A 23,590-nucleotide genomic window follows, 5' to 3' on the forward strand; every position below is an offset into this window, starting at 1 on the left:
ACCCTATTGGGGTAAGGGTCCCCAACAAAAAATGGGGGGGAAATAAAGTATTTTTGTTCAGGAAGAAAAAATAAAGAGAAAAAAAAAACTACAACTAAGACTGGGGAGACTAACTATAGAAATGTTTAAGAGGCTAATGGTCACAAATGGACTGCTAATGGCTCCATCTCTAGCCAGGGGCAATTGAGAAGGAATTCAGGGCAGGTTAGCCACGCATGCTGGCTAGCCTTGTGGCGGGGCACGAGGAAAGACTGCACATGTATGGGCCTAATGGAGACTGCTACTGAAATTCTCCGATTAGCAGTGCAGGGAGGCAAGCACCCCCACAGTGGAGCATCCATAGGGACACTACTCAAAGAACCTTTCGTTTACACTTTGGAAGGTCTCCCATCCAAGAACTGACAAGGACCAACCCTGCTTAGCTTGTGAAACCTAATGAGATTAGAGACCAGTGTGATATGGCTGCTCCCATGTTGTTCTCTTAATCCAGATTCTGAACGTCTTGTTTTTCATTGTGTCTCTTCATGTGTCTTTGCTGTTCTCATACATTACACTGACCTGACACCTGAAGTTCAAGTGTAATATCACCATTAGAAAAATAAAAATACAAGTGAAGAACCACAGACTAGACTCATCCTAATTCTTTTAACCCCTGGGTTTAAGAAATTCTCACCAATAAAGGCCGATAAAGATAAGAAGGTTCAAATCAGAAACACCCAATCAGAACAAAAATCCAATTTTAAACACTCAATTAGTGCTTTTCCATTCAATCTCCTTTGTCCTGACTTTTTTATTTAATCAATACTACCACAGCACATTTTCAACCTTTGCAAACATAATTCTAACCTAAGATAAAATTTAGTGTTTTAGGTAAAGAGGTTATTTATTGCAGAGGCAGTTTAGGTAGGCAACTCTAAGAGCCAAAGGCAGTGTGCGCTGTTGGACAGAAATCAACAGCAATGTTGTACACTCATTCTCTATTTTATGCTTCAGGCAATTTAAAATACAGTAAGTAAGTTCCAACCTACCTATCTGTCTCTGTGCTGGGACATGAGCTTTCAGAGTCGTCACAGTGGGGGTTGAAGTAGTGCTGATGGAGGATGTAGTTTGGGGAGTTGATGTGGTGGGCACCTGGACTGATGGTGTCCCGGAAGCAGCTGCCTTAGCATTGGATGCTACCTTGGAGATCACAGTACTGAGGGTTGAGAGATCAAGTACTGTGGGTCGCAGCCTGCCTGTGATATAAGCAGCTAGCCGATTGGCTGGATGTAATGCCCCCATCAGTCCCAAAAGGAGTTTGGCCTGAGGATAACTTTTACCATTAACCTGAAAGAAGTGGAAAAGGGAAATTCTGTGAAGGAAAAAAAAAAAAAAAAAACTTCCTAATTTACCACCTTTAAACAAGGTGTTTCATTCCATGGGATTTCCAAAAGTGCTTTTCAGAGTAACATTGCAATTCAGAATGGGCATTATTAATCTGCTTTCTGCTCAGGATAACTCCAAGCAATTATTTCACATCTCTATATAACCCATAGATTTTAGATGCCATTCAGACTCTAGGAGGAAGGATATTCACAAAGAACCATAGAGTCTAAAGATACTGAAATGAAGTAGAATGAAGCTGGCACATATCTTTCCTGCATTTCGGCTTATGTCTCAATCTTGACTAAAGATGGATATTCAAACTATGTGAGGATGAAGCTTTGAATGTATCACTCTAACTAAACTAATTACCTTTGGTGGCTGTCTGGAGACGCAGAAGAAAAAATACTTACAGTGCCATGCACATTGGGACAAGTCTTTGAAAAGGGACTGCAAAACAATTTACTTTGGCAATATTTTTCATGATTACTCTTGCTATTATTATTTTAATAGGATGTAGGACACTACTTGGTCCCATTTGAATAAGGGGCTAGCTCCAACTCAGCTTCTCCCTCCCATTTCACAGGAGTTAAAAGAAAGGGCTACAAGAGTGGTTGTTTGTGAGACAGATGGAGTAGAACATCTTCAAGAAGAATGGACTACACACCTGTGGTCACTGCACTGTGTCAAACTCTAAGCCGTAGAGCTTTATTGTTTATTTTCTGGCTATATTAAACTATTTTAATTTTCATGATGTCAACAGCACCCTCTAAGCTTCCAAAATAAATCTCGAAGAGACCCTACTGACTAAAGTCAATATTTTAAAAAAATGGACTGGTTATTTTCGATGCCCAACTTGAGACACATTAGAGGGGACTGATTTCCAGAGAGATGAACATTCATCTTCTGAAAATCAGGCCTACTTAAGGTGTCCCAAAAATGGAGGTATCCAAGATCACTAGGTCACTCTTGAAAGTCTTGGTCTAAGACTGTTTTTGCTGGTGAATTATTTAGTCAAGTTAAAAATGTATACATTTGTCCAGCTTCTCCTTATGCTGGCACTGTATTTATATAACTTCATGCAAACACAGTTTGCTCTTTTTTCATTCATATGCTTTTCCTAACATGTTCTCACTGCTTTCTCTATCAAAGATATCTGTATTTAACAAGAGGCTTCACCTGACTTCACAGTTTATCCCCTCTTACTTGATCCTACAGTTAATTCATAATGCTGAATTTCTGATACCAATAATTTCCAAGAAACCAACTGATTTCAGATTCAGGACTATGACATCACTTCAAGATCAAAAACCTGGTCTGAAAGGGATAAGCAGACAGATAAGGATGATAAATTATTGCACAAAGCAATTAAAGTTTGTTCAGTCTCTTTTTAAAGATCTTCCCCAGCGTGCATCTTTCTCTAAGTTTGTTTCTTCTGTGGCCCTAGGCACCATTGATTAAAGACAGAGCCAACTGCATCTGTTTTACGTTTTCCAAATACAGTATCAGAAAGACCCTGATAAAGTTTTTGCACCTTGGCTATCCAACCCCCAAAACAAGCAACAGGACAATCTAAATGACTATGCTTCAGACTTCTAATCTGCATACAGAATGTTACTACTGACTGACTCCTGAAAGTGACACGCCTGTGTAACTGACTGAGGACTTAACTGCAACATCTCCCAGATAGTACAAAAGTCTATTTGATAGACAAAGAGCCAGGCAGTCAGTAAGTTCTTGTACCATGAAGGAGTTCAGGAACACTGGAGGAAATGGAATCTAATCTCCACAGTAAAGGCAGAAGGACCCACCTGAATCAAGCCTGAGGGGCTCAAATTAGCTTTGCGTTTGTAGGCGACCAGCTTTCCCGCAGGAGAAAGCCCTGTATAAAAAGGCAAGCCTTTTTCCCCCTGCAACGTCTCCCGTAGTTTGTCCAAGGTATCTGCCCGCAAGAACTTTATGTTTTCTGATATTTTGCATGATGACACTGAACTATCAGGAATCTCCAAGACAGGCATCTCAGGCTTCTCACCCTTGTCCTGGCAGGAAGGCATTGAGATTTTCACTCTGGAGGAATAGATGGGAGGGTTCTTCTCATCCCGGGACTTGTGCTCTGAAGCCAACTCAATAATGAAGCTACCCACTTTGAGGGACTGTGGCATGTTACTGTTGATGTGGTGTGATAGGATGCTTAAGATCTTATTGCGATCCTCCTCCCAGTTGCAGTCAGAGATAATCTCGATAAGTTTGGCTGGCCCACCTGGAGTAGTGTGACGAACATAGGAGGCGGAGGAGGATTCCCCCTCACTACGGGAAGACCACCAGCTTTCCTCTGAGAAAGAATTGAAATAGGTTTCTGCAATACTATGGAATTTTAATACCTGGACATTCAATATAGTTTTATTCTCCCCACCTCCACCCTTGTATTAGCAGCAGGGAAACAGAAGTCAAATAATAGCTCCGAGCACCACTCCCCACTTCACAGTGATACAAAAACCGATAAAACCTCAATGGAGAACTAACAATTCCAACCTCCTTATGGTTCATTCCATGCAGCCATACCACCTTGTATTGCAATCCCATCACATCGCACAAGCTAAACAAGGCTGGGTCAGTTCAGCACAGGGAGGCAAGAACTCCAAGGAACACCAACATGCAGCAGAGAGTGGTGTTGGTGATTCAGTAGGTGGCACTTTCCCCTGGGAGTCAGAAAAGAACCAATGTCCCATAATGGCATTAGGGAGCAAGCACGGTGCTGTTTTTTGTAGGAGACATAAAACAGAGGCTTGACCTTTTGTTGTCATTAGCGATTCAATGGCACTTTCTGAAAATGGTAAGGATGTTGAGCCCTGCATCCTGGCCACGTTTAAATCTGGTAATTAATTTCTGCCTACCCAAGTTCACTGGCATTTTCAAATGGATGTAGTTTTTCCACTTCCCATCCTTAACTGTAAATAGTTGCCACATTTCACGTCAAAGAAGGCTTATTCAGTGGTGGATGATGTGTTCTCTTTAGACTAAAGCAACAGAGGGTCCTGTGGCACCTTTAAGTCTAACAGAAGTATTGGGAGCATAAGCTTTCGTGGGTAAGAACCTCTCTTTAGACCGTATAACATTTTTAAAGCTCTTAGCACCCTATGGGACACTGAGTTGAAAGATAACGTATAAATGCAAGATATTATTCCAAACACTTATTTAATCTATTTCTTTATGGACTGGAAGTCTCAAATTCAGTTTTATATTATGCACTGAGAAAAGTCAGTTTATCTTAACCTTTCAATTCAAACTAATGGAGGTTGCTGCAAAACAGTGCCAAGCATAATGGTGAAGGCACACCCTTGCCCCATATAACTCTAGTTGGAATATTCTACAAAGGACTCCACAAGCCTGACAGTGTAACGTGGGTATCAGAGCCTTCTGTAACAAGAGTGTGGTAATAAAAAACCTCAAGCATCTTATGGTCACTTGTGAACACAAATCTACTGTGCAACAAAGCCTTGTACTATTAACCAAGCCATCGTAATAACTGCCATTTTAAATTTTAGAGCAGCACTTGGTCTAGACATTTAACCTGTTTTGCTTCCCACTGTACTTGTACACAATTCCTGACAAATCAGGTGACAATCAAAAACATCATAAGGTAATTTTATTAATAACTGTAATAACACAAGACCTGAAGTGCTGAAAATTACAAATAGAGTACTTTGGTACACCATTTAAAGGTACCATACCTGGTTAAATGGGTCTCAGACTGACTTATGAAAGTTCTAGGCATATCACCTTCTTGGACTCTCCCTGCATGGCTGCCCTTGGTTTCATCAATATCTACAATATTTTTTACCAGAAACTTACAGGTAGCAGGCAGTTAGGTTTAGCTCAAAACTCCAATCTTACCTCCTGATTTATCAGTGTCTTTCTCCATCTCACAAAGTTCTTTTTTAAGGGTCTGGTGCTCAGGATCATGCTCCTAGGAGAAGAAGAGAGAATAAGTTGGGGCGGGGGAGGTGAAGAAAGAGAAAAATGTTACTTTAAACGTGACATCACGTTTTCTTCAACATTAAAACAGGTTTTAAAATAAACTAGTTCACCACTCTAGTGTCCAGAGCTTAACATAGTAAAGAAATATATCCACTAGCATTTCCAAAAATACAGTTCCAATTTCATGATGGCTCTATGAATTAATGGACATTTAAAGCATTGCACATAATCCTACATCTGGCTGCAGGAAGGTTCCAGACAAGACAATTTCATATTGAACGTGTGGATACATTTTTCAAAAACATTAAAGTGATTTAGGAGCCTAAGTCCCGCCTTCAAAAACAATGTAGGTGCTTATGAAAATATTGTCCAACATCTTAATGCATGAAATGGTCAATAGAGGAGTTTGTGGATAAAAGGTGACATCTCACCTTTCCGGAACAATTATTTGAATTACAGATGTACGGGTCCTTCTGCTGCTTTTTTTCTTCCCTTTTGCATTCATACGCTCGGACCCGGGCACAAGTCATCATCCTCTCAAAGTACAAGTAAACAGGATCCTTGTCCTCATCCCGAATCTGCAATTCAAACAGAACCACTTCACTCAAGATATATATCAGAGCTGTGAAACATCTACACATTCTAGTATCCCTTACCTCCAGCAGTGCTACAATAAACAGAAAAAATAGCAAGGGGCGCTCCTGCTTTCAAAGGTGCAGTTTCCTTCCTAGTACCAGACCTCCACCTAGGTTTTACTTCTGAATTAAGGTTTCTTTTAAGTAAAAAATTTAGGTGTAAAGACAACTATTCTGCTTAACCTGGTAGATGATAAACAGAGAGATTCTACTTTGAGGAAACCTGCTGAATTCTGGTTACATCTCTAAATGCTTCTCTACCAGTATCCCTGTGGAAGGTTTTACTTTTCACATTTCACATGGACTAAAACACAAAGCAGACTTTTCAATGCTTTGGCACTGGAAATCAAAATGTCTTCATGGACTAAAACAAAAAATCCATTAGCTCAGTGGTTTGAGCACTGGCCTGCTAAACCCAGGATTGTGAGTTCAATCCTTAAGGGGGCCATTATAGGGATCTGGGGCAAAAATCTGTCTGGGGATTGGTCCTGCTTTGAGCAGGGGGTTGGACTAGATGACCTCCTGAGGTCCCTTCCAACCCTGATATTCTATGATAAGCTACATTGAGTAGCTCAAGTATTTAAGGAAATGTATGTTCTACATTTTGCAAAATAGCATGCATTATTGTGATTTTATACAAAAAGTTGCTAGACATTTGCAACCCCTTTCGTTCATACCTGTACTGGTGCAATAATGTGTTTATAAAAGACTGAAACTGATTTTTAAAATTGGGAAGAAAAACAAAAATCAATCCCAACTCATCAAAATTCTATTTACAAAAGTATCCAGTTATGGACTTAAATCTCTTACCAACCTCCTTCAGATACTGATTTGTCCAGATTTTTAGGTGAAGGCTGGTTTGTTTTCTTAACACAAAAGGAGGTTTTGCCCTCTTCCTTTGAAAATGGAGCATCTTCCTTTCCTTACTTACCACTGGGTTGGGTTTGGGAGTATATACTCTCCCTGGTTTGACTCCATTGGAAGATTTGTTCTTACTGGAAGGCAAGTCCTCTGGGGTAGGCAGCACCAAAGGTTTCATTGGTTCAATGACAGATGGTGTTGGGATGTAAATTGGTTCTGGATCTATCTCCCCTTCTACTTTTATCCACAATGGGCAGTTCCTAATAGGCTGCTCTGGCTCTGTATCACAGATAGCTGAAAAATGAAAGAGGAAAAAATGTTTTTTAAAACAGCTTATTTTTGCAGTGAAAATGTCTAGTCTAATGCTATAGTAATTACAGAAATATCCATCTAAGTCTAAGCACTGCCTACCTAGTAGTTAACCACTCACATTCCCAGGAAATAGCACTAGTTATCTTTCTGGGCTCAAGCTCTAGGCAAGAGTGTCTGGTGCTTGTCCACACCATGGAGAAGGGGAAAGGAACCAAGATAAAAATTACATTAAACTTCATCTTCATTTACCAAATGCCAAAAGCAGGAGAGAATGCTGTCACTATTTAAATATTAAACAAAAACAAATAAAGTAGTTCTACACATTGTGCAATCTTCTTCGGTGTTGTGTAATAAAATCAAGACACCCAAGACTTTGTGATGTTTCTCTGTAGCAGGAGAATCATATTCATTCCATAAATCAAACTGACTGGAACATGATGAGACAATGCCATCAATATTTTAGAGTAGGAATAAAGTATAGTCCACATCAATTTCAACCTCTATTTAGTGGTTAATACATTACTGACAGCTGCCATCTTATTTCCCCAAGTACACATTAGGGGCCAGCCCCTCAGCTGGTATAGAAGTCAGCATCGCTCCACTAACTTCAATGAAGCTAAGACAATTAACATCAGCTGAAGATATGGCCATAGATGTTCAGTTGTTGTGAGAGGGATTAATGAAATATGGGGCAAAGCAAACAAGGGAGTGAATAATACTGAAGTCCCAAATTACATAATGATCAACGTGTTGTGACACATCCTGAGCCTCTGAACTGATTTAGGAAGATAATCAAGTGACAGACTTTTTTACAAGTACCCTGAATGATACACCTGGCTATATTACAAATCATAAACATGTCAACCATGCAGTTAAACGAATGGCAGATTTCTAAAATATCAATAAAGTAAGAAACAATATTTGCTTCTAGTTAGTTTCTGGCAAAGTAGGTGGAAGTTGCATGTACCAAAATCTCTTAGAACTCACCCTACTTTCTTGATTCAGCAATGTGTTTGCTATAAATTCAGCATAAAAATCTCATGAAAAAGCACATGGCTTTGAAATTGCTTTGAGTGATCACTCTGCCCCTAGTAATACTCACTGTATTCCACCTTCTTTCTCCTTCTCCTATCTTTCTGTTTCAGCTCATCTTCCTCCCCATCACCCTCTTCTTCCAACTCCTCCTCTTCCTGCTGATCTTCCCCTTGTGGCCCATAGAATATGAGGCTTCCACGCACAGCTTTCTTCAGGATTTTCTTGTGTTTGGATCCTCCCTTTACTAGTAACACCCTTCTTTTCAAACAAGTGCAGCCAAACATACAGTCAGGCCTGCGACAATGGGTAGGCTGACGCTTTTCCAGTGCTAGACTAGCACAGATACAACCCAGACGGCAGAAATCATTGTTGCAAGGTGGTGCTCGCCTTCTGATTATTTTGTGGATAGGTTTATTTTTAAGAGAAGCCTAAAGTTTAAAAAAATATATACATATACATTTGAAATTCTACTGAGATAAAAAACATGCATGCATACATGATCTGCATACACAATCAATGCCACCACACAATTTACATGAGGTACAGAATTTGCAATTTAAACTGAATGACAGGACACAGAATGGTGTCTTAAAGGGGATAGTCATGCCCATCCCATCCTGATTGACAGGTCTGGTTCTACCTCTGAGCAAGCTGCAGTCAGGAGAAGACCAACTATAAGGAAGCTGCGGACTTGCCCTGCGCAGAAGAATTTGCAATTTACACTGAATGACAGGATAGAGGACAGCTGCACTAAAAGTTGCTGTGAGGTCATGTCACCTGATGTTCTATAGTGGGTAATCCAGGAAGCAGAAGAGCTAATATTCATACTTAATGATTAAGGCACTACCAAATTCATGGTCCATTTTGGTCAATTTCAGTCATAGGATTTAAAAAAAATAAATTTAATGATTTCAGCTATTTAAATCTGAAATGTCAAGGTGTTGTAATTGTAGGGATCCTGACCCAAAAAGGAGTTGTGGGGGGGAGTTGCAAAGTTATTGTAGGGGGGGTTTCTGTACTGCTACCCTTACTTTTGCACTGCTGTTGGTGGTGACACTGCCTTCAGAGCTGGGCAGCTGGAGAGCGATGGCTGCTGACCGGGATCCCAGCTCTGAAGGCAGAACCACTGCCAGTAGCAGCGCAGAAGGATGGCATGGTATGGTATGATATTGCCACTGTTACTTCTGCACTGCTGCCTGCAGAGTGGGGCCCTCAGTCAGCAGCCACCACGCTCTAGCCGCTCAGCTCTGAAGGAAGCAGCGCAGAAGTAAGGGTGGCAATACTGTGACCCCTCTAAAATAACCTTGTAACCCCCTTGCAACTCCCTTTTGGGTCATGACCCCCAATTTGAGAAACATTGGTCTCCCTCATGAAATCTGTATAGTATAGGATAAAAAATACAAAAGACCAGATTTCACGGGAGACCAGATTTCACAGTTCGTGACACATTTTTCATGGCCATGAACTTGGTAGGGCCCTATTAATAATACACCTAGGAACTGACATAAGCAGGACTTATTTTCAATTAACTACATTAAAGCAATGTCAATTTTGTGCAAAGTTAAAAAAAAAAAAAAAATCAGGAAATGCCAAGTTACCATGTACCTGTATGTTTTATAGTACATGGTTAACAAAATTAACAGACTATATTAAGACATATCAAAATTCTATGTTTATATAACATTGTTTGCACACTTAAAATTCCAGGATGTACAAAAGTTATGATTCCTAGAGCAACATTAATTTCTTTTCTTTCTTATATATGTATCTTTTCCCATGCTAGGTGTCTTGCAACTGTCACTTCTACTGGGCAGACTGTAGGCTTTCACTCTATCCCAGGTGGGTAGTGCCTCTTGCCAATGCCATTGGCAAATCCAACACCACTATTGGCAATGTAGCTCCCAGAATAGCAGAAATACTATTAAACGAAAAGAGATGGCTTCTCTGGGTTAGAAATTCTTCTTGAGGCGGACAAAAGCGTCTCCACTGGGGAGTCCTGGTTAAGAAAATTATATTGTATCAACAATTTTTAATTCAAATTATAGCTGTTGTTACAATAGAAACATGAGGCCAAGACAAGAAGTTAATAGTGTGGACGAGGGTGGGGACTGCCAATACAACTATACACTTTTGCTGGGTAACTGTTCTTCTGAAATGGCAAACCCCTTTCTTCTTTACAGTACAAGTGAGTGAATTTAGTCATAAGCTCAACTGTACTATCTTCAACTGTCTGAATTGCCTGGTACAGATAGACAAATTAAGACAACATTTTCTTGACTTTTTCTATAGAGCAATACATCTAACTGGTAAGAAAAAGTGACCCCTCACCCTGTATATTTTTATTAGCATTGTTATCTCTTTGTTAAACCTTAGCTACGAAGCACTGGAGTGCAGAAGTAGTAGGTATGATAGGGAAGGGAAGGGAGGCAATTACAGGAGCTTACCTGAGCAGTGAGCAGAGTTGCCAGGGATATGTCTGCTCGTTCTTCTGTGATGTAGGTCCGTGGTTTCCCATCCCACAATGCACAGTCCTCTAAGTCCATCAACTTCACCTGAGACTTAGACAAACCTGGTGGGCGAGTAGCCTGTTGTTGCTGGTGTGCCTGACGCAGATTGATCTGCTTTGGCAACATGTTTTCATCTAGAGCTGGCACCATAAAATTATCCACCTGATTAGCCATGTTACTACTTGGCAGAGACTTAGTGATCTTCTCCCCTGGGACTGAAAAGCTGTGTTTCTGCTTTAATACAACAGGTGAAGGAAGTATGGGTTTGTAGGATGGTTTTACTCGGCTCTTTGAAGCTGTCTGTTTATTCTGAGTTTTCATCTTCCTAGAGGCAGAAGACACAGAGAGAGGCTTGAAAGTATAAGAGGTGGATGGAGTGCTGGTGGATTGCTTCTTTAGAACACTGTCTAGTGTTCGTACATAGCTAGTGCTCTTGGTTGGAAGCTGATAAACCACAGGAGAAGCGGAAGTGCTAGAAGAGAATCCCATGCTTGTTTCCATCAGCTTCCCTTCATTTTCCAGGTATTCATCCAGCTTGTCACTGCAGAAAGCAGAGCGATTCTTCAAAGAGCCCTCTGAACCACTACCTGAATAAATATGGAATCCAAATACACAGGAAATAACTCCAGAGAAAGTACACTGCCAGTTCTCCTAATAAGTAGAGTCAACAGAGAACAGTAATTTCTTTAACTTTCCAAAGCTTCTATACAACATCTGGGTATGAAATGGGTGATCATAGCACAGCATGCATGCCAAATATGGCAACTCTGGAACACTACAAACTAGGATATGTAGTCCAAGCTACACCTTTGCATTAAAAAAGATTAAAATGGTTGCAATCTAACTACAGTTTATTTAAATTCAGTGTAGCTTTCTGACTCCTGACAAGTTGCCAAAAGCAGATTCCTGTTAGGCAAAGGTTGGGTTTCCTCAACATATGAAATATCTACTCCCATTAAAATTTTAAACATATATACCGAAAAAAAATTGCAGATTCGTCCCCCAAAGGACAGTCTAAAGCAGTACTGAAGATAAGAGTTCCCACACTCCTCCAAACAAGGGTTGCTTATATAGAGTCCAAAATGGATCAGTAATAACAAACCTATTTCAGTTAGCTTTTGCCTTTTCTCAGCAGTGATTTGTATAAAATAAAAATCACACTTTTATCCTATTTCAAAGTAGAATAAATCACAATGGGAAAATAAAATCTCTCTCTTCCCATAAAACCCCCGTTCAGACCTTTGAAATCTGTACCAGTGAAATCACAGTAACCAGGGGTTCTTTACTCATGACCATTTCTGCTCCAAAAATTTCTACTAATACTTAAAATAAAGCAGTAAGTAAACTGAAAGGATCTGTTCCTAGGACAGAAAAAGGGCCACATTTATCGCATGGAAACACTCTTTTCTACCTCTTACCTTCATTTCTAGAAGCACCGTGAAACTTCCCTCGCCAGCCCTTGATCTTGGTGAAATCATTTGTTTTCCCTGTCCTGGAAACAAAGGGAAACCCAGCATCTGGAAAGAAAACAAGCCAGCCTCACCTTATCAACCAGGTGCAAAAACAACATTACACATGAATGAATAATGATCCTCTACATGTGGAACACCACCACTTCTAACTCAGCCCCCTAATAACATGGAAGTCTGACTGACTACAGCACCCTAAAGCAAAGTTACAGGAAAAAAAAGGCTTAGAATGGATATTTGGGGCCTCAATTTCAGCAGTCAGGTCTATATGAAATATCACCAATACTGTACACACAAATGACTCCATGTGAACATGCAAACTGGAAATCTATATGCGTCCATTAGGGAAAACCCAATTATATACACATACGTGCGTGCACTAAGTAGGTGGACAGCTGCATGCCAATGCCATTACTGAAAATCAGAGCCTGACAGTCACATGGTAGACCCCTTGATCAAGAAGTACACAGTAATTTAACAGCAAGTTTATGATATATGGCTTTCATATAAAGATTCCTCATTAAAAACAAAAAATTCCTATGCATTACCTTCTCGTCACTGACATTCAACTTTATTTAAAACTCCTATTCCACATACACAACTAACCCCATCCTCTCCAACCCTCAACAATAATGCTGAAAGAATAAATAATGTATTCTGAAAGCACTGTTTACCTACCCGAACAGCTAGGAATGACTCTTGGGTAGTTCCACAAAGAGTAGTTTTTTGAGTAGGAAAGCGGGAGCTGCACACCCAAATATTTCAGATCAATGCTCATTGTTGGGTCCACAGAGTTCAACTTCAGTCCCACTGCAAGAAGCAAATACCAGTGAAAATCACATAGCCATGCAAACTATGTTAGCAAAAATCAGCAGCAACTCTTTTAAGAAGATACATTTCTGAGCTTATACAAGTAATAAAAAATTACTTTAGAAGAGTTTGCATTCATTCAGTGTTTTAACAGACTTGAAAACGGAAAAAAAATGGCCAGGCGTTCCAGTTTCCACCAGACTTCAACTCCTATGCAATTTAGATACTAGGTATCCAATCACCCTATTAAGATATGCCTGGGATGAGATAAAAAGGAAAAACCACTTCCATCTCGCTCTGTCCTGGATAGAATGTAAAGATCCCATTACACTTTTTGAAAAAGAAGAAAGGGTTAACCTCTGTTCTCCTGGACAACATTCCTTATCTCAAAAGCTGGGTGTAAAATATTGCTTAATTTTTAACTGGATACGATATTCCTTACTTCTTATTTTAAAACTGTTACCTACTGTCATTGTCCACCACCGAACAGCTGTAGTGGGTGAAGTGAATCCTGAATATGTATTTATTTTATATCAATTTACCAACACACACTAAAGTGTTTTTTGGAAGAAAAGTCCTATAAAATGGAATTAATGATTATGGCTATTGTATTTACATATTCAGTCACTGCACAATCAGTATCTTATTCATGGAATTCTCATTCTTTTATAAAGTATTATGGAATACTGTTAATTTGAGAAGCACTATATAAAAACAAACTTTCTTAGTGCTTGTCTACATTACCCGCTGTATCGAGGGGCAGCGATTGATCCAGCAGGGGTTGATTTATCGCATTTAGTCTAGACGCGATAAATCGACCACCGAGCGCTCTCCTGTCGACTCCGGTACTCCACCAGGGCAAGAGAGGCAGGCGGAGTCAATGGAAGAGCGTCAGCCATCGACTTACTGAAGTAAATCTAAGTACAGTCAACTTCAGCTATGTTATTCACGTAGCTGAAGTTGCATAACTTAAGATCGATCCCCCCCAGTGTAAAACAGGCCTTAGTAACTGAGCAGAAAAACAAAGTGAAAGAAGTAACAATTGTATAGAATAATTCAACAGAGCAAGCTGCTAGGTACAAAGGAATTTCTAGACTCTTATCCCCTTCCATTTCCCCATGTGCTTTTCCTCTAAGGAAGTTTGCAATGTTTGGGATAAAATAAAGGTATACCAACCATAATATTCACTTTTTCTCAATTAAAGCAGCAGAATGGGAATACTAAGTGAACAAGTTGATCAATAAAATGGTTCATCTGGAAACGTACAGCTGAACAATTTAGGATCTAGGTAATAAAAGTTCTCTTTCGTATATGCATGATTATTTAAATTTGAATGTATACATATTGTGCTGTGGAATTTTTTTCTGAGAAGCCCCAGACTGAACAAGCTTGGGAAAAAGTCTCCATCTCATCCCAGAATACATCAATTCATGTCAAAATTAAAATGACAAGAGATGAATTTAAAAACAAAACAGAAAAGAGTTTTCTTCAAGCCTCCAAATTAAGGAATCCCAAGCAAGATCTTTTCTTTATTTCATGTGTAACATTCATTTCCTCACATCCATGAAACTGACAAGCTGCATGAATCCTGAAGGTTATTCATTGGTGGGATTGAGGTAATACCCAGAGAAAGAACAGTTACTCTCCCTACAGAAACTGTGGTTCTTTGAGATGTTGTAGTCAAGTGTGGATCCCACTGTAGTTGCACGTGTACCACATGCACTCCGAGTCCTTTGAATAGCAGTGTCCTTTAGGGCCACATGTGTGCCTGTGCCTTGTTGCATGCCTATGTGAAAGCATAAATAGCAATGGCTGCCACCTTACCTGAGTTCCCTCGCAACTTGAAGCCAATGACAGCTGAGGATTCCAAAAAGCAGGGATGAAGGATGGGTCATGAGATCCACACTGAATACAACATCTCAAAGAACCACAGTTGCAGTAGGGTAAGTAACCTTTCTCTCATCTTGGAGTATGTGTGAGTAGATCCCACTATAGGTGACCAGCAAGCAATATCCTTTCAGGCTGGTGGGAATAAGGCGTTTCAGCTGAATCCAATAATATATAGTAACTGAAGAATTGCTCTCCCAAGCTTGGCATCAGACCGGGCTGCTAAGCCCAAAGTAAAATGATTGACAAGGTCAGCGGTCCACATTGCTGCTCTGCAGATTTTGGATATCAACACATTCCTGAAGCAGGAGAAAGATGTTGCTTGTGATCTGGTGGAGGGAGCCTTAATGTTGGATGGGAGAAGTAGATCAGCTACCTGGTAACACAGTGAGTTGCATTGTGTTATCCATTTCTTAGTCTCTGTGAAGAGGTGGCCTGACCTTTAGAATGCCTGGCTATTGCCAGAAATACACTGGGAGACCGTCTGAACAGTTTGGTCCTGTCAATGTAATAAAGCAAAGACCAGGACACATCTAGCATATGCAACTTCTCTTCTCCCAGTGTGGAGTGTGGTTTTGGAAAGAAGATTGGTTTAGATTAAATTCTAAGAACACCTTGGAGATGAATTTTGGGTGAAGTTTTAGCACCACCATATCTCTATGGAATGTTGTATAGGAAGGTTCAGTCATAAGTGCCTGGCACTAACTCACTCCTCTAGCCAAAGTGATAGTCACTACGAAGCCTGTCTTTGGAGTGAGGAAGTATAGGGAACATTCTGAAAGAGGTTCAAAGGGAGGCTTCATAAATCTAAGGAGGACTATGTTGAAGTCCCAGGCAGGAGTAGGTTCTGAGACTGGTTGGTAGGTAAGTATGTAATAGTCTTCTGAAAAACTTTGATAATGTTCAGTAAGAAAAGATCACGCAAAACAGTTCAGGTAAATGGCAAGTTGGAAATGCTGCAAGGTGGATCTTAATAGAACTGAATGAAAGGCTAGTCTGTTTAAGTGCAATAAATAGTCAAGGATCATCAATACTGAGGCCTGAACCAGGTCCAGGCTATGCTGGGCTGCCCATATAGAGAGGTTCTTCAATTGAGATGAGTAAGTCTTCCTGGACAGTCTCTTCCTGCTCTATATCAGGATTTCCTGTAACTGTAGGGAGCAGCCTCTGTCTGTAATACTCAACCAGGCAACAACCACACTGTCAGGTGCAATGACTTCGGGTCTGAAAGGAGTATCTGGCCCTGGTGCTGTGAGATCAGATCTGGCCAATCTGGGAGCTGGATAGGCAGCAGAATGGATATTTGTAAGAGGTCTGTCAACCAAAACCATCTCAGCTATTAGGGCAACACAAAGATAGCTATGTCTTGTTTGATTTTGAGTGTTACCCTGGGATATGGAAGTCCTTGGGATCACTACAGAAAGAAAGCATGCAGTAGCGACCCCAGGCTTGTGCCCGGTCTGGAACAAATCATCTGGCACTTGATGTTGGTGGCAAACAAGCCTATCATAGGGGTCCCCCAACAAAGGACTATCAGATCTATGAAGGACCGCCGCAGTGATCATTCATGTGTGGTAAACAGATTATCTGCCAGGCTGTTGATGACACCCAAGAGGTGAAGAATGAGTGGTTTATCATATGTTGGCGTGACCCTGTCTAGAGCTTAATAGTTTTCAGACAGAGGGGAGGCCAAGTGTGCACTCCCTTGGTTGTTTACACAGTGCATCACATACATGTAATCTGCCAAGATCTGCACTATGTAGTTTTGAAGAAGAGATAGGAAGGCCATGCAGGATAGCCTGATGACTCTGAGCTCCAGGACACTGACATAGTGCCCAATGTCTTTGGGAATCAGGTCCCTTGTATTTGTAGACAGCCCAGGTGGACTCTCCAACCTGTCCCTGATACACCTGTGGTTAAAGTCATTGTCAGGGAGGGAGCAAAGAACAGAACCCTTCCATGCACTTTTTTGGGTTCCTTCCACTATCTCAGTTCTGAGATGACATGATGAATTTACAACTTTCTTGTTCATCTGGTGTATTGTTGGGAAATAGATTCACCAGAGCCAGAGTTGAAGTCTGCTGGTGAAGACTACTGGTGAAGTCTGGCAAGGAGCAACACGCACATGCTTGCTAAATAGGGCCTAGCAGACCCAGACACATCCATACCATTGCAATCAGGAATAATTCTAACCTAAGTAATAGCAACTGCATCGACAGGAACCTGTCCTTTGGAAGGTATGCGCTTGCTAACCCAAGTTGATCAATACTCTTATGAACTCAGTCTGTGATGGAATAAGATGATTTTTCGTAGTTCACCATGAGGCCTAGCTGAGAGAATAAAGAGGACATATTTCAGCCTTGCTGCCATGTCCTGCTGGGTGCTGCCCTCCCCCAACCGATCATCCAGGTAAGGGTATACATGAATGTCTTTCCTTCTAAGATGTGCTGCTACTACCTTTGGGCACTTCATGAAGATTTTTGGTGCCATGAAGAGTTTGAATGGCAGCACTTTCTACTTGTAATGATTTGGCCCACCATGAATCTTAACTATTTACTGTCAGCTGGGTGGATGATTATATAGAAGTATGTGTCCAAAAGTAAAAGTCAAGAGCCAGGAACCAGTCCTGGGCCTGAAGATGTGGGATGACGGAGGCAAGCATTATCATCCTGAATCTGAGATGACGCATGTATTTGTTCAATCTCCTCATGTCTAGGATAGGATGAAGACTCCCTTCTTCAGGATAAGGAAGTGACAGGAGTAAAAGCCTCCTCCCTTGTACTACCCTATGTACAGCTCCTAGACGAAGTAACAAGGCTGTTTGTATTTGTAACATGCAGTGTTGTTGTAGCTGTGTCAGTCCCAGGGTATTAGAGAGAGAAGGTGGGTGAGCTAATATCTTTTACTGGACCTACTTCTGTTGTTGAGCGAGACAAGCTTTGGAGCTTATTCTGAGCTCTTCGGGTGACCTCTCACCAATAGAAGATGGTCCAGTAAAAGATATTACCTCACCCACCTTGTCTGTTTGTAACAGGCTTTTGTGAGAAGGGAAAGGGTATGGAGTGGGAAAGTACAGAAGAGCCTTAGGATATGATGTCTAATGCCCATTTGCCAGTTGTCCCAGTGGAAAGGGGCCAGGCAGTTGCTGAAGGTGGGGAGAGGTTCCAGAATGAATCCAGTGCAATTCTTGATGCTTCTGTCAAATCTGCGGCCTCTAAGAAGGAAGTGGGTTAGCCAAAGAGTTGGGAAATGGGCATCCCCTACAGCACCCGGGCCTCTTTCTTTGTGATTACTCTGGTTGTTAACTCCAGGAGTAAGATAATGTCCTCTGTCTCTGCTGGGGCTGGTACCTGTATGTTGTTCTATAGGGTGTCAGTATGTGGTCTTTGAGGAAATTGAATACTGTTCTCTGGCTGAAGTGCTCCATCACTGACTGCTCCCTTCTGGTTTTGGAATAAATGAATCTCACTACCCCAGGCAGTAAAGGGAAACTGAAGGAGGGTTGCTGCACCTCTGCCATTTATGCCCTCATACAGACACAAGAGGAAGCATCTGTGGCCACATCAGACACTTCTGTTCAAAAGTCTCTGATTCCATTCACATGAGCAGCTACCGTGGGATCCACAGTGAAACATACTCGAAGAACCACCCAAACTCAGGGGTCCCCCCTGTGGTAGGCACAGTATTAAAACACAGTAGGAAACAATTCCTGCTCCAGAGAGCTTTACATATATACCTTCCTGGAGACTAGGATGTATCACTTGCTTATGCCTCAAGGACTTCAGATCTTCCAAGAGTTCTTTTTCCAACAAGCGTATTCTTGCTCGACAACCTGCTCAGAGAATGAAAGAGATTATTGTGTATGCAATGAGATAGCAAGATGCTATGCAAAATTCTGATACACTGTTCATTTAAATAATTATCTCCCACTGTGTCTTTACACCTTCTTTTATCAAGGCCAAACCACCCAAATTCCACCCCCCCCCTTTTTTTTTTTTTTTAAAGGTTATTGAGTGTTACCTGGATCACTTGTAGCTAGCAAGGAAGTCTGCAGATTCTGTGATTCTTCTCCTCCAACTCGATCAACAGTGTGAATGTCAAGAGCTTCCTACATGCAAAAAGAGCTCACATAAATGTAAAATGCTTTAAATTCAAATCCTTATCTTGACACAAGCTAGACAGCCATATCATTAAAACAGGTTATTAGACTGGCCTAATAATAGTGCTTTGCATTACTATGCACCAAACTCCAGTTCCCAATCACTCATTCTCTCTGAGCCAGTGAGAACCAAGAGTGCTATGAAGGTAGCAAACACAGACAGTGCTACAACTACAAACTTTTAAAATAACTTTTTCAGGGATTCCAAAGGAGAAATTTATTATTTTCAGCATGTGACCACTGAGAAGCTAAGTTAAGCCACTGCTCCTTTTGAGCATATTAAGTTTTATTGAGGACACTGAAGAAAGAGTGATTTACCTTGGATGCAAAGGACACAAAGAGGACTCCATCCACATCCTCAAGATCTGGCTTAACATCTGGAAGGATACTCCCTGATCCCAGGGAGGCATTCTTGCTTGTCACTACATTCTTCCCTATGTTTTTAGGGGGTCTTCCAGCCTTGGAGATCTTTAGCTTTCGTGGCCTTCCTCTTCTACTTGGGCCTGATGACATAGGATTTTGATTAGTACCAGTACCCTTCTGGGACATGGGATTCCTTAGTACACCTGCTTTTTTTCTTCCAGCAACGTCTTTGGCTGAAAAGGGGCCTCCTGTAGAGCTCCCAAGCTTGAAACTAGATGATTTAGATATGGTCCATGGTGCCTCTTTGATGGAACAGTATTTCTGTGGCGCTTTGTTTCCAGAGAACTGTTTTTTCACAGCTACTTCCTCAGTTTCCATGACTGTGTCTAAGCAAGAGTCCTTATGATTTTCAAAACAAATAGGAAAGGAGTCCAATATTGCACTCACTGGGGATTTATCCTTCTTACAAGAGGAAAGCATGGTCTGTGGCAGCTCAGAGATCTTTACCGTGCTCTTGGTGACTGCACAAGGCTCTAAATAGACTACAGGCATCTTCCCACTATCCAATTTTAACATTTTGGCTTTGGCAACACCTGAAGGGTTGGCCAGCATTCGTTTGGTGGACCTGATTCCTGCATCTTTTCTGTCTATCTCACTGTGTTTTCTCAGTTGTTTCTCTAGTATGGGATCATCATCACTATTGGAATATTCATCTGTTTCCTCATCTGTGTCTTCCTGCTTCACAGTTATCCCTTCCATGCACACACTTGATCCGTAATCATAGTCATCTATTGGCTCCTCTTTAATGACTACATTGAAGTGTCCATTTGGGTCCAACGGGGATGCTACCCGGGAGCTGCTTTCATAACTGCTAGCGATGGGACTGGAGAAAGTAAACAAGAACTTTACCACACAGATGAAAGATACAAAATTCAAAAATCAAATTTTTGATATGACAAAGTCATATCAATTGTATTTTCCTTCCCTAAAACAGATTCCTCAGTACTGCACAATAAATGGTTATCACAGTAGGAAGATACTACTTTAGCAGGACATTGTCCCCTATAAAATTCTCAGCACTCTTTCGGAAGGGACTTCGGAACAACACTGAGATCAGCTGAGCTTGATAGTGACTTTAAAGCAACTGCTGCTAGTTAGGACAAGCTTTCATTTTTAGCATAATAATAAGCATTCAAGAAACATTATTATGCCATCTCATGTTTTTTCCTCATATAGACTCCAGAGAATATGGCGATTTCTTATTTTAGGTAGCAGGACTCTCTCCTCTCATATCAGAATCATATTTAAAAATAACTGGTATTCTAACATGTCCCATACGAAATCTCCCCACACATTTGGAAGCCACTGAGCCAGATTCTGCTCTCAATTACTCCAGTGTAAGTTCAGAATAACTCCACTGAAGTCAACTGACTTAGTCTGAATTGAAATGGGTATCAGTGAAAACAAAACTTGGCCAGACATTCGAGAACTCCAACTGTAGATGCAATTTCACTCTTATAAATACGCTGTTCTGGGAGGTAAATATTGGTTGCTTCCCATCAGTTTTGCTAACATTATCAAAATTTGGCAGCCAGCCATGGAGAAGAAATGCACCTGAAAAATATAATGTGGAGATAGAAGTGTTTTGTTTCTTTTCCCCACAATACAGCTCAGAGAATGATAGTTGGAATTTCAGAAGCAAGCCTATAGGTAGGGCCCTACCAAATTCACTGTCCATTTTGGTCAATTTCACGGCCATGGGATTTTAAAAATAATAAATTTCAAGATTTCAACTATTTAAATCTGAAATTTCACAGTGTTGTAATTTTAAGGGTCCAGACCCAAAAAGGAGTTTGGAGGGGGTCACAAGGTTACCGCGGGGGGGTTGCATTACTGCTACACTTACTTCTGCACTGCTGCTGGCAGCAGCGCTGCCTTCAAAGCTGGGCAGCTGGAGAGCAGTGGCTACTGGCCAGGAGCCCAGCTCTGAAGGCAGAGCCACCACAGCACCGGCACAGAAGTAAAGGGTGGCATGGTATGGTACTGCTACCTTTACTTCTGTGCTACTGCTAGCAGGGCGTTGCCTTCCGAGCTGGACACCTGGCCAACAGCCGCCGCTCTCCAGCCGCCAAGTTCTGAAGGCAGCGCAGAAGTAATGGTGGCAATACTGCAACCACCCTAAAATAACTTTGTGACCCCCCTGCAACTCCCTTTTGGGTCAGGACCCCCAATTTGAGAAACACTGGTCTCCCCTCTGAAATCTGTATAGTACAGGGTAAAAGCACACAAAAGACCAAATTTCACGGGAGAAGACCAGATTTCACAGTCCATGACGTGTTTTTCATGGCCATGAATTTGGTAGGGCCCTACCTATAGGCAGGTGACCTGAAGTTTCACTCAACAACCCCTCAACACCAAGGACAAGATAAAAATCAGTGGGCTTTCTAGGCAGAAAAGGAATCATCTGACCTTCTGGGTTAAGATCCTTAGCTATAACATGGAACAAAACAAAACAAACACAACCATACCCTTTTCAGCTAACTGACTAGAAAACATTAAGAGTGAAGTACTCAGCCTCACTTCTTCAGGTGAATCTGGAAGTCAGTTTCTCTAGTAGTTCCACAATACTAGTTGCTAGACTGTCATTAGATTGTAAACTCTGTGGGGCAGGGATCATAGAAAACGGAAGCAAAATTAGAGGAGCTCTGCTATAGTGGAGGCATCAAACCAGCAATAAGAAGATGATCAGCTGTCTTAAGTTTAAATGACTCAAAAGTCTTTATTTAGCAGGGTGGAGCAGGATAAACTTCTTACAACATTTAAGTAATTTCAATTTGTTCCTTACTTTGTAAAACTGATTAAATCAATATCTAATATATATATGTCTATCACAAGAACCAAAAGTTTCTGTTAAGAAGCTGGATCATACAAGTTTGCCCTCTTACCACTTTTTGCAATGTTGGAATCCTTTGCTCAACAGTTTTTGATTATCCAATACCAGGTGTGTATATATATATCAGCTGACCACAAGACAGTATTGTTTTCTGTATTCAGACAATGTCCCACTTTAAGTGAGCCTCATGACATCCTACATTACCAAGAATTTTAAAGTCTAGTACAGTGGTTTTTAAACATTTTTTTCCACGGACCACTTGAAAATTGCTGAGGGTCTTGGTGGACCACTTAATAATCTTTCCAAATGTTTTTTGTACAGTTACTAACTATTGTAAAGCGCTTTGGATAAAAATGCTATATAAAGTAACTTAATAATTGAAGTTTTTTTGTTCTACAAATAAAAGCACACAACTCATATTTTAATATCAGTAGCCTCTCCCCCACCGTGGCAGCCCCTGAGCTCGGCTGGGAAGGGGGAGTCTCCCCCTTTGTCCCCCGCTGTGGCAGCCCCCGAGCTGGGGTTGGGAAGGAGGGGGTTCTCTCCCTGTCAGTCACAGCCCTGGAGCTGAAGAAAGTCGCCTCTTTCTCTGGCCGCCACAGCCCTGCACATCCCAATTTCCCCCTACCCACTTTTCTCACCCCACTGCCCCCTCCCACCTACCCCCTATTTTCCCCAAGGCCATCACTTCATCTTACATGTGCATCTTCTCCAGGGTCCAGGCACCTAATTAGTGGAGCGACGCCTGCACGGCTCCACTGATTATGTGGGTAGCCCTTTATTCTCTCATGTGTAGCGCCCAGGCGCAAACCTTAGAAGGAACTATCCGCGGGACCACCTGAATGGAGCTTGCGGACCAAGTTTGAGAACCTCTGGTCTAGTAGATTTTCAGGTTTCCCATACTAATATGGGAAAGAGCACAATACTAAACTTTAATTGGGATGGTAAAACCATTGCAAAGGAAAATTAATGGTTAACTGTTCCTTAAGATATTTAGCCGTAGTTGTTGCCCATAAAAATTATGAGTTACATAAACTAAATTAGATAAACCTCTGTCTTTTTAGGGAGGGAGAGAGAAAGAGAGAGGAAAGAATAAAATGGAAGGATTACATTTTTTAAAAGGGTGAGAGATATTTGTGGACAAGGAAAGTCAGAAAAATCTAAAGTAAAAGATATAAAAAAACCCCCACAATGCAGAGAAACAGAGGAAAAGGTTTAAGGGGATGGAAGGAGAGAGAAGCAAAAACACACTTTCTGAACAATGCAAAAAGAGATACAATATAATCCAAAATAGGAATGGCAGAGGGCAGTAAAGCCAC

General features: G+C 41.1%; 1 protein-coding gene across 16 annotated transcripts in view; it reads right to left on the reverse strand.

The window, feature by feature from the left end:
* MGA (MAX dimerization protein MGA) overlaps nucleotides 1-23,590 on the reverse strand; it is an 86,630-nt gene that overhangs the window by 42,021 nt on the left and 21,019 nt on the right. For 9 of the 16 annotated variants that reach the window (XR_010600637.1, XM_008169914.4, XM_024106645.3 and 6 more), the window contains exons 3-14: nucleotides 19,334-20,261; nucleotides 18,877-18,964; nucleotides 18,593-18,688; nucleotides 12,838-12,969; nucleotides 12,109-12,207; nucleotides 10,628-11,277; nucleotides 8,251-8,611; nucleotides 6,907-7,130; nucleotides 5,772-5,918; nucleotides 5,257-5,329; nucleotides 3,174-3,694; nucleotides 1,029-1,326 (exon numbers count right to left, since the gene is read on the reverse strand). Coding sequence is in view for 15 of the 16 variants with exons in the window: in XM_008169914.4 (XP_008168136.2) it covers nucleotides 1,029-1,326; nucleotides 3,174-3,694; nucleotides 5,257-5,329; nucleotides 5,772-5,918; nucleotides 6,907-7,130; nucleotides 8,251-8,611; nucleotides 10,628-11,277; nucleotides 12,109-12,207; nucleotides 12,838-12,969; nucleotides 18,593-18,688; nucleotides 18,877-18,964; nucleotides 19,334-20,261 (3,617 nt within the window). In the remaining variant the exon portion in view is untranslated. Of the gene's footprint in view, nucleotides 1-1,028; nucleotides 1,327-3,173; nucleotides 3,695-3,909; nucleotides 4,062-5,256; nucleotides 5,330-5,771; nucleotides 5,919-6,906; nucleotides 7,131-8,250; nucleotides 10,180-10,627; nucleotides 11,278-12,108; nucleotides 12,208-12,837; nucleotides 12,970-18,592; nucleotides 18,689-18,876; nucleotides 18,965-19,333; nucleotides 20,262-23,590 lie in introns of those variants that run through there. The other 7 variants (XM_065593074.1, XM_065593073.1, XM_065593072.1 and 4 more) reach the window with 4 other exon arrangements.

This window comes from Chrysemys picta, chromosome 4 (genome assembly GCF_011386835.1).
Source record: "Chrysemys picta bellii isolate R12L10 chromosome 4, ASM1138683v2, whole genome shotgun sequence".
Taxonomy (NCBI): domain Eukaryota; kingdom Metazoa; phylum Chordata; order Testudines; family Emydidae; genus Chrysemys; species Chrysemys picta.